Source organism: Neopelma chrysocephalum, unplaced genomic scaffold, assembly GCF_003984885.1.
Source record: "Neopelma chrysocephalum unplaced genomic scaffold, ASM398488v2 Primary Assembly neopelma1_141, whole genome shotgun sequence".
NCBI classification, from domain to species: Eukaryota; Metazoa; Chordata; class Aves; order Passeriformes; family Pipridae; genus Neopelma; species Neopelma chrysocephalum.
This window is the reverse complement of record NW_020897803.1, coordinates 386,976-403,471: the sequence shown is the minus strand read 5'-3', so window position 1 is coordinate 403,471 and position 16,496 is coordinate 386,976. Positions and strand designations below refer to the sequence as shown.

Below are 16,496 nucleotides of genomic sequence, written 5' to 3'. Positions count from 1 at the left end.
CACCTGCTCTGACACCCAAAACCACCTGCTCTGACACCCAAAACCACCTGCTCTGACACCCAAAATCACCTGCTCTGACACCCAAACCCACACCCAACTCCAGTTCTGACTCCCAGTTCAGGCTCCTGAACCCGCCTCCCACACAGGCAGACAAGCAAAGGTTTTGGGATACCCCCCCCCAGCAAAAACTCCTCATCCCAAGCAATCTGTATTCCCAGGCAGGCTCCGAAACTGTCTGAAAGGAGCTGGAAGAGGATGACACCCCAAAGAACAAACCCTGGTGTTTGTCCAGCACTCCCCAACCTGAAGAGGCTGGAGGAGGAGCCCTGCAGCCACACAGTGTTTGCACAGGCTCCATGCCAAGCATCCCAGGCTGGGAAAGATCCCGAGCAGGCTGCTGCAGCCCCTCTCCAGCCCTGATCCTATCAGGGCAATCACAACCAACACCAGCAGAGCTGCACCTCTTCCCCCTTGGTTGTCTCCCAGCAGCCCCACGACACCCCAGGTCCCGACCCAGGAGCAGGAAGCGTGGCAGGAACACAGGGCAGGGTGACAAGTCACCAAATATCACACGGACTCCCACTGCTTGTTTTGCTTCTGCTTTTAATTAAAGCCAGACCCACCGGGGTAAGTCAGCCCTTGTGTTGGGTTCCCTCATTTTTTGTCTGCTTGCAAGTGACTGGCCCGAGGTTTTCAGAGGCAACTCATGGATTGAGGAACGTCTTTCATTGATTGCCATGTCACAGCTGTGCTGCTCAAAAACCATCTCTCTCATTCTCCTAAAATCCTCCAAGTTGGGTCACCGGCCATGAAAGCACAGCAGGGTGAGATGAACCATGTCCTGGAGCTGCTGTTTCCCCGTGGGCTGTAAAGGACACCCAGGGTGGAAATGCCCGTGTTTGGTCAGGTGCTTGCACTTCAGGGTAACAAATCTCACCATGCACCCCATTCCCAGGGGCTGTGAACGGGATGGAGGCTCGAAACTGCTGCAGGAAAGGTGGTTTGGGGACTGGGGGAGTTGCTGACATCTCTCCTAAATCTTGCTCTGCGTGGCTATTTTGGACAGAACCGCTCTGAGGCTGCTTTGGGGCAGAGAAAGGACAGAGGAGCATGAGCTGAGCACACCAGTAATGGATGAAAACAAATCCATGAGATTTATAGGAATTCCTCATGAGGTAATGCTTTAGGAGAAGTTGTGGGATTAATGAAGTGTTGAGATTTTGCTCTTGTTCTTCCTCCATTTTCTTCTGCCTCCTGTTTGTTATTCTGCCTGGCATTCCTCTCCAGGTTCAGTGTTTAAAGGCCCCCCCAGTCCCCCTGGTTGGGGAGTGTGTGTCAATATTTACAAACCTTTGAAAGCCTCCAGCAGAGCCGGGTCTGCAGCGCTCTGAGCGTGTTTGCCAAGCTGAACCAAAGGCCCTCTCGCTGCCCCTGAGAGCCAGGGCCCCTCCACGAGGAAACCTCCACATGACTCCTCATAAATGTATTAGTAAATGCATTAAATATTCAGAGCAAAGGTTCACGTGCAGGCCTGTTGACATTAGAAGAGGGGAGGGTGTTTGACGACCTTCCTCAGCTCTGCCAGGGGATGGGAAGGCTGAGGTTCACCTGGGGAGGACGGGGAGCTGCAGCCTGGTGAGGGATGTGTGGGGCATCCACCTCGTGCTGAGACCTCACCAAAATGGCCAAGCAGAGGAACAGGGGCCCACTCTGACTCCAGCTCCCCACTGAGGATGTTCACTCCCCAGGCACACAAAGTACCCAGCAGAGACATTTACCCCATCCAAACAGAGTAAAACTCCTCTTCCTGCCGTACTGGGATTCTCCCTTTTCCCCCATCCACTCCTGTGGTTTGCCAAAAAAAAAACCAACGTGGATCTAGTAGGAGATACACCTTTGCACAGCTGTCCCCATCCCACCCAGCCCGGATCAAAGAAAGGAAAAAAACCAAAATCTTACTAAAAAATCCTCAAGCTTCCCTCAGTCTGGTATAAGGAAACAGGGGCATTGTGGATGGATGAGTTGAATAGCCAAAACAAAGCCTTTGACCCCATCCTGAACCTAAATGCGCCTCTAAAAAGCTTTCCTGGCGATGCCACTAAGCAGAGATTTTGCTTTCTGTTTTAAAGTGTAGGCCTGGATGAATTACATTTATTTTTTTCCTTGAACAAGATAAACCAGAGATGTTTCGAGAAAAAGCAAGTGGGGGAAGCCAAAGGAGCCCCAGGAGCAGAGTTTGCCCACAGAAGCTGCTCCCCGAGCCCGGGGCTGGATCCCACCCCGCTCCCGCTGGCGGGTTAAGTTCAGTCCCATTTGTTTTGGGTCTGGTCCAGCACGATTCCAGCAAGCCCGAGCAGTGCCCTCCTCCTGAGCCTCGGAGAGAAAACACCGAGGAGGAGATTTGCATCTTAACACAACACCGGGACCCCTGCGAGCGCTCGGGATGCGGCTGGAAAACAACGCTCAGGGCCTGGCTCAGGGACAGCCCTGGGCACTGTCACACTGCTTTTCCTGTCTTTGTGAGAGAAGGGAGGGGATCAGCCCTGCTGACTGCACAAACCCCACTCAGTGTGCTGCCCCAAATCCCCCCTTTGCAGCCCTCATTTGCAGGAACCCCACGGCCCCATCACGGGCAGAGGCAGGGAAGGACATCCCTGCACTTCTGAGAGTCTTCCCCCAACGTGGAGAGTGGGGAGTCTGATTTTAAAAGCTATGGGGAGATCACAGAACTACTCAGGTTGGAAAAGACCTCTGAGATCCCTGGAGTCCAGCTGTGAACTCGGCCGTGTCCCAGGTGTCACTGTGGGTCCCAGTTCACTCTGTCCCAGGAGCAGACAGAAGGACAGATATTGGTTTTTGGTATCTGGGATCCAAACTGAGGCCAGCCTGTGCTGTGTCACCCACAATTCTGACAGGTGATGACGGGGCCAGGCCAGATGTGAACAGGAACCTCACTCCATCAGTGCCATGGAGAAGGGAAAGCTGCTCGTGGGGACATAGGAAAGGTCATTCTGGGGCACAGTGACTGCCTGCCTGGCCCAGGGCACCTCCCAGCTGGTGAGGGAGACTTTTTTAAGAGAGGAAAACACAAATCTGACCCCTTTCTCTAGCCCTGTTTCTCACACCCCACGAGCACCTGGGCTGTTGCATTAGGGATGATGGAAGGGACGTTCCTTCCCTGACATCCCAGTATCCTCCTTGGCTCTGTGCTTCCCTCAGCCCCTTCTGACCTCAGGGAAACCATCTGCCTCCACAAACTGCAGCAGCTACGAGCCCCAGAAGACAGTACTGCTGTGTAAAGGAGTGATTGATCTTTTCCTCTTTTAAATAAAATTCCTGTTTATTTCTTCGGTGCACCTTGCTCCAGCAGTGTCAAGTAATGCACAGTATATAAAAGAAAGAAAGAGAAAAATAATTTGAGTCCCTCAGGAGGTGTGTAACACAATGGACATTCCTAAAAATACATCAAAGTCCAGCCTCATGTAAGATTTTGAGGGTAGAATCTTAACTACTTTTAAATTGCTTTCTCATCCCCGAGGAATGACTGAGACTGACACTGAACAACTGCACGAGAGAGAGAGTTATCAATAGCTCATGTCAGCAAGGAGATGTCCAGGGACAGCCTGGAACCAGCCTGGATTTTCATTAATGAGGAGGAGACAGTGAGCTTAAAAATGTGGGATAACCCTGGGGCAGAAGGAGCTGAGGACGTTCTGTGAGAGTGGATTAAAATGCAAAGTAAGCACCACACTTTGAGAAAGATCCAGATAAATGTGGGAATGTTCCCAGGAGAGCCAGAGGAGCAGTTCACAAACTAAGAAACTAGAAAATGATGAAGGAACTGATTTAGAGAAGTGTGTAAGAAGAGGTGTCTTCCCATCCATAAAAGATTATTGCAACAAGGAGAGAGAAGAGATCCTCTTTATATGCTGAGAAGAGAGGACAAGAAATTATTAATTTGATTTTAGATTATGTTTAGTTTGAATTCAGATTAAGAAAAACATAACACTGAGGACAGTAAAACCCTGGAACGGGTTGTTTGGGGAAACTGCATTTAAGAGCAGAGAAACATCTTCAGTAACAGCCCAGCTGATCTCAGTTCAGCCTTGCTCCTGAAAAGGTCAGGCTCCATGGAAAATCATTCCCAGACCCAATTTTCCCTAACTCCAGTTCCATTTTGATGCAGAGGGACTAAATGCATTCAGGAGAGCTGGATTCATTATCCACTTTTACTATGTGAAATTATTCTCTCCATCGATAAATTTATTATTCACAATTCTGTTCAGGAAAATTTGTGGTGAAATCCAGGTCTCTCAGAGCAGAAAGGATCCAATCTTCCCCAGGCATTAGGTGAGAAAATGCAAAATAAGGCAGAGCTGGCCCAGCTCCTGAAAGGGGAACATTTACTTTTTTTTTTCCCAGTGGTTAATTTGCTATATTGAAAGCTGCACAATCCACTCGCAGCTCCACAGATCAGCCTCTTTAGGTTTTCCTCCAGACTATTTTTAACGGGCTCTGGAAGTGGGATATGAGCACACAGAGCTTGGCTGGAGTCTGTGTGGCAGCAGCAAGTCTCCTTTGCTGGAGACTTGGACACTGGGTGCATAACTCAGCTCCTCAGTCAGACCCTGAGCACCTCAAAGAGGTTTCAGATCTCAGGTTTGGGTTGGGTTCCCTGCCTTTGAAACGCCCCAAGCACTTGCAGGCCTGCAGGTCTCCAAACCATTTCTAATTTCAACCAGCTAAGGAAGCCCAAGGTGTCCTGGAAGACATTTCAGGCTTGTTCTGGAGAGGGCTTTGAAATCCTTTCAGCAAAGAGCTCTGAAAGGCTTTTGAGTGACCGGGTGCACCTTTTCCAGGTGGGTTTTCAGGCGGCTCCACTACAAGGGAATTCAATTCCCTCTCCTGCAGTGAGTCTGCATAATGTGATCCCTCACATCAGAGGGATCCCCAGTGAGATTATCCCTTCCACCCACCTGCTGGAGCAGGGTTGTTCCCTGCAGCACACACTGAAAACCTGCACATCCAAGGTGTTCCAAGGAACCCCCAGCCTCTGTCCTGCTCCCGGTGCCCTCTGAGCAAGCACCACACGTGGGGAGAGGGAGGGGGGATATGGTACAAAACTGAGCAATGTTTGCAACAAAAACGCAGCAATATGAATATTTTAATCCAGGAATGGGAAAAAGGGTTGTTAGTGGGGTCTTCCCCCTGTCTGAATCCCTTTGGAGGCAGAAGCAGGGCTGGAAAGATGCTGAAGATGCCCAGCCTGGAGTCTCCCAGACTGTGAGGACAGGGGAATACACTCTAACACCCCATGGACTGACCTCTGCACCCAGAAAAAGGCCAAAAAGGAAGTGGGCAGGTGGTGGAGAAGAGAGAATATGAACTGAGGGACCATCACAAAAAAAAAAAAATCCTTTTTGACTGCATTTGCCATAAAAGACCTTAAAAAGAGCCTAGTGGGAAACAGTGGGACCTCCCTCCAGAAAATTTGAATGTGCACAGGAATAAAATGTTCAGATGCCTCCAGAGCCTGACCTATAAACTAAAAAACCGTTTGAGCTATTTCCAAGAGGGTGTTTTTACACCTTTGTGCAGCAAGCAGGACCCACATCTCGCTGTGCCCTCTCTAACAGCACCCCTTTTGTGCTCCTTCTCCCTCACCCCTGTCACCAGGAATCATCTGCAGCCTGCAGCAGGCTCTGGAACGAGCCACCACATTCAAAAATGCAGTTAGATGTCCTCTCCATGAGAGGAAAACTGCAAAGGGGAAAAAGGCACCCACGGGAAGATGAGGTTAGGGAAGATCCCCCCAGGAAGAACGGACCGATCTTCACGCCCAAAATGTGCATTTTACACCTATTTCCTCTGCTAATTTAAAGCAGGCTGCCGTGGCTTGTGTTGCACGTGCCAGCTTTGAGACCCCAGGCACCTTCTGGAGAGCCTGCAAATGGACTGTGATGAAAACAAGCCCGGCTACACACGAGCTTAGAACTGATCAAGGGGTCTGGCTCACCCTCCTCCCCTCCCACAGCCAGCCCGTCCTGCACGGCTGAGGAGGAGGAGGATTTCTTTGACAGGTTCCTTTTGAAAGTCATCCCCTCCTGCCCGGGTATCTCGGCCTCTAAATCCTCCCTCCCCGGGGCCCGGGGCTGGCAGCCCCACAGTCGCTGCCGTCACCCCGCCCGGATAAAGGGACGCCTGCAATACACATTCCCTTGTCCCCAGAAGGGGAAAAAAAAGAATAATTCAAGATCTAGACATATTTTTTATCCCCGGTTGGGATAAAAAGTTGAGATCTGCTGTGAAATGAGATTAGATGAAGAAGAAGAAGAAGTCACACCTCCCTCCCCCCCTTGAAAGGATTTCAGCTCGTGGAAAATGTTTTACTTGGCAAATCTGCACTGAATTCAGTTTGGTTTCGACACAACCTGTTCATTTCATGCAATTCCTATAAAACTCACTTCCAAATAACCTCCACCAGTTGTTTTTTGTTCGTTTCAAAACAGAGCGACACAACAAAGGGGTCTTTTTCAAGACACAAATAAGTCAAAATCCACACAAATCCACAAACCCACCAATTCCACTCAGATGACATTTTCCCTCAGAAACCAGTTTCAATACATGTGGGTTTTTTTTTTTTCCCTGCAACCCTCAGTGACCCCTAAACATCTTCACTGGGTAATTGCTGCTCCACTGCTGGGCTGGAGATGAACCTCAGCCTGGGGTTCCCAGCACAGAGCAAAGAAGCATTATGAGAACTGTCTAAAGAAAAGCAAACCAGCAAGAGAGCAGCTAATGAGACAGCCACCTAACAAACAATAAGAAAATTCTGGAACCACACAACTGTTTAGCTGTTGATGGGTCTGCCCCAGAGAGATCAGGTGGGTCTGCCCACCTAGAGATGCTCAGGCTGCTGAAATGCCCAATGAGTTTGTGTTAGATGAAAATCAGCAGAGGGTGGGAAGAGACAGGCATGTGTGGAGGGGACAGCACCCTGCCCAGGGGAGGCTGGGCTTGGCCATGATGGCCTTAAATCTCTAATATTAATGAGAGAAAGAAATTCCTCTGCAGAGTCACGAGCAGCACAAACACACCTGGACTTGGGAACTGCAGTAGAAGAAAAAAAATGTAAAAAGTATCTTTGTCGTTTTTCAGGCTATTTTAAGGCTGTATAGGAGCACTGGTCCCAATTGGGTTAATATTTACCTACTCAGAGGAGCCTTAGAGTAACAACTCATCTGATCAGCAGTGACTGCAAGCAACGACTGAGACCCAACACAGTGTAAAGCAGCTGCTGGATCCCTACAGGTTCCTGAGGGGAATTTCAGATTGGATCTTGTGCCTGCCTGGGTGATGCAAAAGGTGTCAGAAGCCCTGTCTTGGCCACAGCCACCATTAACAGGATTGGGCCTCTGTAGATAGATAGATGTTTTAGAGGTGTTCTTTACCTGCAGGCATGTGCTGCCTCCCCAGTGACTCTGCCCCTCATTCACACGTGTTCCCTGCAGAACCCTCACCTGTCCTGGGTGCCATGGGACCCCACTTTCTCGTTCTTCATGCAGAAATCGGGCGAGCTCTGCAGGTAAATCAGCTCTGTCTCCTTAACTGGCCTGACATCAATATCCTTTGGCACGAGGTATTTGCGTGTGCCCATGGGCCGGTGAACGACCTTGGTGGCAGATAAATACTTGTTTTTGAGGTCCAGTGCAATGTCTCGCAGCTCTTGAAGGCCTTTCCAACAGGTCTTGATAGAGCATGACCCAGAAACTCCATGGCACTTACATTTCATTTCAAGAGAGGCTTTCAAGACCTGCAAAAAGGAATGCAGGAGTTAGGAAACGCCCTTCTCTTACCTCCACACATCCCACAAGCTTGCTAAAGAAGGCCCTTTCTCAGCAGGGACTGCTCTAGAGGAGGACTGCTGCTCTCATTTCTGCTCAGTCCCTCCGGAGCAGCTGCTCTGCAAAGGGAATGAGATCCCACAGCTCCCTGGTGATCACTATCAGCCCAGCACTACTCTCACCAGGGCGCCTTTGCAGCCAGCAGACAGAGCAGCATTTTGAATTTTGATCAGATATCTCCACTGGGCTGCATTTCCACCCCCTAAATTCCACAGGAGCCAAAAAATCAAAGCGCTCCACAAATAGATCATTAACATCCATTTCAGCCTGCGGCAGCTTTGGGGTTCAGCGAGAGAAATGTCATAGCTGTGATGAATTCAGGGCACTCTCACTCTGCCTCTCTGCTGGTCATGGGGCCAAAAGAGCCTTTTCCTTTGGCTCTGCCCTGGTCTCATTTCGGTGGGACAGGGCAGATGCTGCCAGGAAAGGGCTGAATGCACCAGCCATGGCAACAAAACAAAAATCCGCCCTTTGCAATTGAAAGGAAAACTCAAGACATCACAGAAGCAAAACAAAATTGAACAAAACAAAACCAAACCCCAAAGCAAACAGGGTGGCGGCAGCAGAATGAAAAGGCCCAGGGGAGGGAAGCTGAGCTGTGCCCTGCAGAGCTGCCCTCAGCCTGTGGCTCACAGCACACGCTGCCCGTGAGCTCAGCACGCTCCAGGTCCTGTCTGCACAGGGGGTGTGGTGGGAGCAGCCCCAGAGGTGGGTGCAGGGGTCGGTTTTACAGTCCCCCACCCGTCTGTCCAGCTGCAGGAGGGCTGCTCTCGGGGTTTGCCCCTCAGAGCACACCCACTGCACGTGGTCAGCATCGTCCCTCCGCCTGGTGTGAGCTGCTGAACTCTGCCAGACACCAGAATAATCGCCAGCAAAGCAGCTTGGAAAGGGGAAGAAATCACCCCTCCTGGCTGCAGGGATGGCTGGAGGCAGCTGCTGCAGGTGCTGATCCTCCACACTTACACACAGTGCCCCTGGAAGCCCTGCCCCACCTTGGGTCAGCAAGCCAGAGCCACCCCCGGCTCTCAGGAGGCACTGGGACATCCCCCCCCACGGTCACACAGGGCTGATCAGGGCATCTGGGGCCTCCTGACTCCCAGGGGGACTTAGAGAGAATTATTAGAGAAACCTGCTCCTCTCCCTGGCTGACAAAGCCACTGAACCTCACAGAGCCACCGAGCACTACGGATGTTTGTACAAGTACAACAACTCTCGTGGATTTGTTACCTGTCTCCCTACTTCACTGTTGTGCAGATGCATCAGTTTATTGGCTTGTGATCCTGATTTTTTCATCTTCATGGGAGCATCTGAAAATTTGGACCCCATGATAAGACCATAGTTGAGGTTGTCTGCACATCCTCCCCATCGATACCCAGGTCCAGGTGTCTCACCTGGGATGGGGCCGCAGGAGCAGCCAGGGAGGTCCCCGGTGGTGCAGGCTCTGGCAATGGTGTGGCTGATGGCAGCAGCAGAAAGGGCATACACAAATGCTGACTCCCTTGTGCCTGCAAGAGACAACAACTCCAGCTCAGGCCCCTGGGCCAAGGTTCCCCAAAAAGAGACCCCACAGAGCAGGCAGCACACCAGCTGAGGTGTCCCATGGCATCACAGCTCTTCAACACAAGGCAAGATCCCAGCAGGGCCAGGAGTCACCTGGGTTTATGCAGCTTGTCCACTGTGGTGTGATCTGCTCTTGGAGTGTGTGGAAAAGCCCTTTCATGGACTCTCCCACCTCCTTTTGCCCCTGAGCTCTTCCCGTGACTCCCGATGGGATGAGCAGAGCAGAGTGGTGGTCTGCTCTGTAAGAGCCGTGGTGTCTTGGAGCCAAGAGCTCCTGAGCAGAGCAGAGTGGTGGTCTGCTCTGTAAGAGCTGTGCTGTCTTGGAGCCAGGAGCTCCTGGGCAGGGCTGGCACCCTGAGGATGGTCTCAGAGAACAGGACAGTGTTCTCTGTGCAGCCTCTCCACATTCCCCCCATCAGCAGGACCCTTCCCCTGCCCAGCACACACCCCCTGGCTGACTGTCCCCACTGCCCTCCCTGTGCAGGGCTGGTTACCTCTCTCCAGGTCCAGCAGGTAGTTGGGAGCCAGCTCAATGGAGGAGCAGTTCCAGCGCATGTCCGAGAAGGTTTTTCGGCAGGTCTTGATGACCTCCCGTGCCGCCTGGATGATGGTCTGCATCAGCTCCAGGTTGCTGCGGCACAGCTGCACCTGGGACACCACCAGCCCCTCCAGCTGCTTGCAGTGCTGGGTCTGGTTCAGGGCCAGAGCCGAGGGGGTCTTGGACAGAGCTCTGAGGAGACAAGCACAAAAAAAAAAAGGGTTAAAACGCGTTTAAAAAGTCGAGCTTTAGGTCGGTGTTAATTTCTCCACCCCCGGTCCAGTGGCCTGGGCTCACCTGAAGCTTTCTGTAAAGAGGGGACTAGTTGAAGCTGGTGAGAAAGACAGGCAGCTATGAGGATGATTTGTCTCATTTAAAGCAGGCATTTAAGGCAGGTGGGAAGAAACCCCCTCCAGAAGTGCATATTTCCCTCCGTTAGGGAGGGGAGTCTGCACAAAGCTCCTGGGGCATGTGCCGGGTTGATTGAGTGTGTAAATCCTATGGGAAGGTTTCTGCTGAAGAATGAAGAGGACAGACCTCCCAGCAGAGTGAAAAATGGCCCATCAGTTCCATGATAACAGAAAGCTGGATCCTCCAGGACTGTGGCATTCAGGGGGGAAAAAAGTGCCATTGGTGTTATCAGTGTTTTGCGTTCGGCGTCTGTCTCACACACTCTCAAAGGATTATGCCAAATGTCATATAACTAATTACGGAGAAAATCCCCTGCCAGGCCCAGGGAAAAGCCACCAAATCTGCAAAACACATGCTTCCACTTAGAGTCCAGGCCAAGGCCCTCCATGATCCCATCACTGCTTTCTCCAGTCCCCAAGAACCAGAGTGCAAAAGCACCACGAGAGGATGTGCAGGGAGAGCACCACGGTCAGACCCAGGAGGGACCCACCAACCAACCCCAGCACGTTTGTCACCACGGAAGGAAACAACAGCACCCCAAAGACCCTGTTGGTACTTCCAGTGTGCCACTGCCAACTTTTCCAGGTTGAAAAAGCAAAAAAAGAGCTGCCATGCCTCATGCAGGGCTGTGCTCTTCTCCCCCAAGCACCCACAGAGATCAGCAGAAGCCTGGTGTGTAACTCCCTTTGTGTCTTTATGGCCTGCTTAGGGTAGTCATAAATGTTATTCCTTCCCATAAAACAACTTTCTAGCTGGCTGCATCAATAACTGGCATCTGATCCTGGCAGCACAACCACTTTAACACATATTTCCTTCTCTCCTTGTTAAATGTGTTGCCTTTCAGTTCTCATCCCAAGCCATCTCGGTTGGTTTGGCTTATTAGCAGACACATTTCTGGGTGCATTGCACTTTATTGCTATAACATGCACATCCCTCAGAAGTTAAATGGGATGGAAACAGAGCTAAAACTGAGCCCTGACCAAAAGCGGGGGTACGAGCTCTGTTCTCCTGCTCTCAGGAAATCATATCTGTGTTCCACCAGCTCCCTCAAGGCCGGCTTGAACCAGCTGCTGTGTGTGTTGGAGCTCTCTCAGGGCTGCTGTGAGTAACCCCAGCCACTCCTCCAGCAGGGAAAGGCCACAATCCTCGCCAGGGCCGAGCTGACAAATTCCCAGGGGGCTGGAGTTTGGCGTTTCTGGCACTGGATAATCAGTGGCAAAGCTGGAAGGGAAAGCCTCACTCTGCTGGCTGTGCAAACACATCCATCATGCATGTGTTTGGAGAGGCCCATTAAACACACTGCAAACAGGAGTCCTGGCCAGTGGGTTTCAAGGGAAAGGAAAAAGTGGTGGGCTTGGCAGTGCTGGGTTATTGGTTGGCCTGGATGATCACAGAGGTCTTTTCCAACCTAAATAATTTCTAATTTAATGGTCAGGAATGCTGCCCTGCAGTTCAGCTCGGTGCCTCACACACTGGGAGAGGGGCACCTCCAGGAGGCAGCTCATCCTGCCTCCCATGTGAACCAGGACAGGAGAGAGCCACATCTAGAAAGCAGTTTGCCTGATGTGCTTGTGAGATAACATCATGCCTTAGAAACACTCCCTTTGTGCACTGTGCAGGAAACCCAGGCCCTGAGCTGGGACACACACATCTGGGCTGTGCAAGCACGGGGCTGGGTGAGATGTGTCCAACCCCCAGCACTTGGCACCAGGGACCTGTGAAAGCTTATCCCAGAAAGCCTATCAGCAACTCCCAGGAATGGGCTGCAGCACAGATCAGGCAGGAGGCCAAGGCAGCTCATCACTGAGAGAGCAAAAATGATAAATTCTCCAGCACAGCACGTCCCAGCAGCCAGGGAAGCAGGCAGGGTGTGGCAGGAGGAGGGAGAGAACTCCCCAGCCCGAGCTTCAGGCACAGGAGGAGCATTCCAAGGCTCTGAGAGAGGCTGTGCTGTGGGGCACCAGCTCAGTTTTCTGAGCAGAGGTGCCATGTGACACTTGAGGAGCCCTGGGATGTTCCACCTGGCCCTCCAGAACGATCCGTGGATCTCCTACATCCTGCACCACGCTTTCTGGTCCTGTATGGAGACCTTCAGCACCTTCAGAGGACCTGGAAGGCTGCACTGAGGCACCTGTGTCTCACCACCACCAGCAGAAATAACCCCTGACAGGTTGGGGTGGAAGCTGAGTTCAGGCTGGAGCTCATCACCAGAGTGGAAAAGGGGATGTGAGACACTGAGATGTTGTTGTTACAGATGGCCTGGAGTGAACACCACCAGAGCAGCAGGTTTCCAATGCAGTGAGAAGGACACACTGGCTTCAAGGAAGAGGGAAACCACCTCAACCCCGGGGAGAACTCAGTGAAGGGCACCAGGGGCTGTTCCCCGTGGGATGAGCCCACCCAGAACAAAACTCCAGGGTGCAGGAAGGTGTTTCCTGAACATCTCCCAGGCCCGAACATCGTGCCTTTGCTTGTGAGAATCCGTAATTGGAAACATCTCCAAGCACTGAGAGGAAAAAGTAAAGGGTAATGGAGATGGAAAAGAAACCTCAGTTACTGCAGTCACTCGCTGAGACCCAAAAGTGCCTTTATAAAGCACAGATCAGGGATGTGAGAGGCCCAACATGTCATCTAGGCCATGTCCTGACAGCCCAGGTTTGCCCAGGCTCTGTCCTACACTCAGAAATGTCACCCTAAACCCTCCCCTTGGAAAGGCACCACCCTTCCCTGCTCCCTGAATTCCGGCAACCCCAGAGGAGGGATGGCCACCCCCTGAAAAGGACACCTGGGGGGCAGTGGGAAGAAAACCACCTTCCCCCAGGAGAGTCTGGTCCGTGGTGGGGTTTGGTGGTGGGTCTCTGCCCTGTCCTCACCCAGTCTCCAGGGATCACCTGCACTGGGAAGGAAACTGGAGCCCAAGGGGCACAGCCAGCCCTGGAGGGCAGGGTTAGCACAACAGCCCTCAATCTGGGAAAAAATCCCTGACAAACATCTTTCTGTGGGCTCACAGCCTTCGTCTGAAGGGGGTTTTTTTTACCTACTGCTGCCCTAGAAATGCTGGGTTTCACTGCTTGCTCCTGCTAACACCCTGCTCTTCTGCCCTGACTCTCCTGCCCCATCCCTCACTCTCCAGAAAGATGAGGACGACTGAGGGATGGTTGTTCCAGAGGTTTTTTTTAGATATACATATTTGACCCATCCCTTTAAATAAACAGGCCCCAAACCAAACACCTCCTGCTTTATATATAGCATAGCAGGGCTTTCAATTGAAGTTATGGATCCTGACAGAAAGCCATAAACATAATTACAGAGGAAATATGATGCAGGGATGAATCATGGCATTCGTTTACTCTTTTAATTATCTCAGGCAGTTAATAAATTCATCTGAGGACATGAATGCTCTGCAGTGTTGGGTCCTTTGAGAGGTGTGGGCCCATTCCTGCAGGTCTGGGAAGACTATTCATAGGAGCTGCATCTATTCATGGGGAGAAGCACCTTCAGGTCTCAGCAGGTATCAGCAAAAGCCACACAGTGTTTGGTTTACAAGGTCCCCTGTGGGTGAGACACTGCTGCTGGTCAAGGCAAAGGGAGAAAAAACTCCCTGACCTGAGCAGCAGAGCATTGGTGCCCTTTAAAACACCCTTAAAGGGTGAAAGGGTCTCCTCTCTCTCCCTGGGGGCATCTCCCCGTTTTCCCTCGTGTGATGTGATCCAAAAGTCTCACAGGGGGACTGTTGGTGAAACCCTGAACTTCTGCTTCAGACTGTCAGCTTTGCTTTCTGCAAAGGCTCTCTTTTTCATTCCTGTTCCTAAACCCCTTAATCTCGCAGAGATTTGGGTGAAACAGAAAGATTTAGGCAAAATTACACGGCTGCGGAGAGTGAAGTGTGGGGTGAACTTGAATAAAGAGAGGCAGAGGTCGAGGGGCTTTTTCTATTCGGTCTCACTGAAGGTTTTTAGTCTGCAGGAGCCTCACTTTTTCAGGCTTTCACCTGGAAAAGGCTTGCAGGAGGGTTGCAATAGCCTTGTCTGAGCTCCTGGGAGTCGGAGGCAGCCCGTGCCCCTGCCACCCTGCCCTGCACCAGGGAAAGACACCACATCCCCTGGTAAACCCTCCCACTGGCCCTGCAGAGCCTTTTCAAACAGGGAAGCAGAATTTATGCGGGAGAAGAAAGAGGAGGAAGAGGGAGAGAAATGGGAGGGGAGGCGGGGGAACCAACCCTGAAGCAAAAGCTTAAAATAAGAGCTGTTTGCAGCCCCGGTGCCAAAGGCAGCTCTGGCAGCAGCAGCAGCGGGCACAGCTGACTCCCAGCCCCGGCCCCACTGAAGTCGATGCCAGCAGAGTTTGGCTCCCCGAGCTCCGAGAGGGCCCCGTGGAGCTCTGTCAAGTTTTCCTGAGCTGCCTACGGAGCGAGGAGCAAACTTCAAAGCCGTGGTTCCCCCCCTCCCTCTGCTCGCCCCCAGCCCTGTCCCAGCAGCTCATCTGGCAGCCCCCGTTCCAGGCAGACGGGCTCCTAGCCGGCGCCCCGTCCCTGTGCCCAGCTCCCTCCCACCCCTGCCTGGGGGAGAGAGAGGCAGGAGCTGCCAGGAAGCACAAAATCTTTCCATTTTCCCCCCACACACACACACACTTTGTGCTGGCTGCAGAAGGGCTGCTCCAGGCTGGTGGGCCGGGGGACACCCTGTGTTCCCCAAAAGAGGTGTGGCTCGGCCACCTCTGGGTTCTGGAGGGCTGGGATTTGGCCGTGGGAGTCGTGCTCAGCTGGGGAGGGCTCCAGAGGGCACGGCTGGGCCACCAGTCCCACAACAGGGACTTCCCAAAGGGACCAAGCTCATGGGATTCCTAACATCAGCTCTTGCTGTCATGGGCTTATTCTGCAAGCCCTGCAAAAAAACCCCACCCCACCTGCTGCATTTGGCTTCTTTACAACCACTCTTGCCCTGGAGGTGACGCTCAGAGCAGAGGGACAAAGGAGATGCCAACCCCTGTGGAGGCAGGAGTGCCTCCAAAGCTGCTCCGTGCCTGGGCGTGCCAACATCTGCAGCACATCTGGCCGCAGCTCCCTCTAGTGCTCACCTAGTTCTCAGTTCCACCCAAAAAAAGTTGCTCCAGCACCTGCCTGGCCAATCCAAGCCCTTCTGGGAAAGAAAAAGGGTTGCAAAAGGAGACGGGAAGGCGACAGAGTTCCGAGATGCGCTGGCCCTAAGACGTATCCAATGGCTGCCTCATCCCTCCAGCCACCAGCCAAGCCCTGAGGACCACAGAACAACGCAACCCCCTCCACCCTCTGCTTTAAGGATGGAGAAGTGTTTGCAAAAACAAGACTCGGGGTCTCATACTGCACTGAAGGCAAAGGCTGCCTCCCCACAGCACCCCTGACCCGGCGAGGACCTGCCCACACCCTGGCTGTGCACCTGGGCAGCTCTCTGGAGCTCGGGTGGAAGAGCCCAAACCACGAAGTTTCTCCATCAGCAAGGACATGTTTACAAGATACTGACTGTCCACACACCTCTCTGGAGCCTTGGGGGTGCCCAGTGCCAATTGCCAACAGCTGGGGACCTGGGCCACACAACGCATAAAAATAAACTACATAAAATAAAAAAACTCCTTTTTTTACCCTCTCCTTGCTTTTACTCATTTATGGGGATATTTGTGTTACAGGGAAGCCCTAAGTGGCTGAAAAGCGTGTTTTCCTTCTCCCCCTCCCCCTGCGATTACATCACGCTCCGAACCAAAATTGAATTTCCTATCGCCGGCCCTATCAGCCGCTCCCTCCTCCCCGGGCTGGCGAAACCCGCGCCCTTATCTCCCCCCTCCCCTCCCAAATCCCCTTTGAAGCCGGGCTCTGGCACCGTGCCTACAACAACGGCACAGCGGGCAGAGCGGGGAGACCAGCCCACGGCTGGAAACATCCCGGAGCGCTTCCCTCCCTCCCCACGGAGCTCTTCCCTCTCTCCCCGTGGAGCTCTTCCCTCCCTCCCCATGCAGCTCTTCCCTCTCTCCCCATGCAGCTCTTCCCTCCCTCCCCGTGGAGCCCTTCCCTCCCTCCCCATGGAGCTCTTCCCTCCCTCCCCGTGGAGCTC

General features: G+C 52.5%; 1 protein-coding gene across 2 annotated transcripts in view; it reads right to left on the bottom strand.

Moving 5' to 3' along the window:
• WNT11 (Wnt family member 11) overlaps positions 1 to 16,496 on the bottom strand; it is a 24,274-nt gene that overhangs the window by 3,294 nt on the left and 4,484 nt on the right. For both annotated transcript variants that reach the window (XM_027699839.1, XM_027699838.1), the window contains exons 3-5: positions 9,959 to 10,194; positions 9,132 to 9,409; positions 7,521 to 7,813 (exon numbers count right to left, since the gene is read on the bottom strand). In XM_027699839.1, the coding sequence (XP_027555640.1) occupies positions 7,521 to 7,813; positions 9,132 to 9,409; positions 9,959 to 10,194 (807 nt within the window). The remainder of the gene's footprint in view (positions 1 to 7,520; positions 7,814 to 9,131; positions 9,410 to 9,958; positions 10,195 to 16,496) is intronic.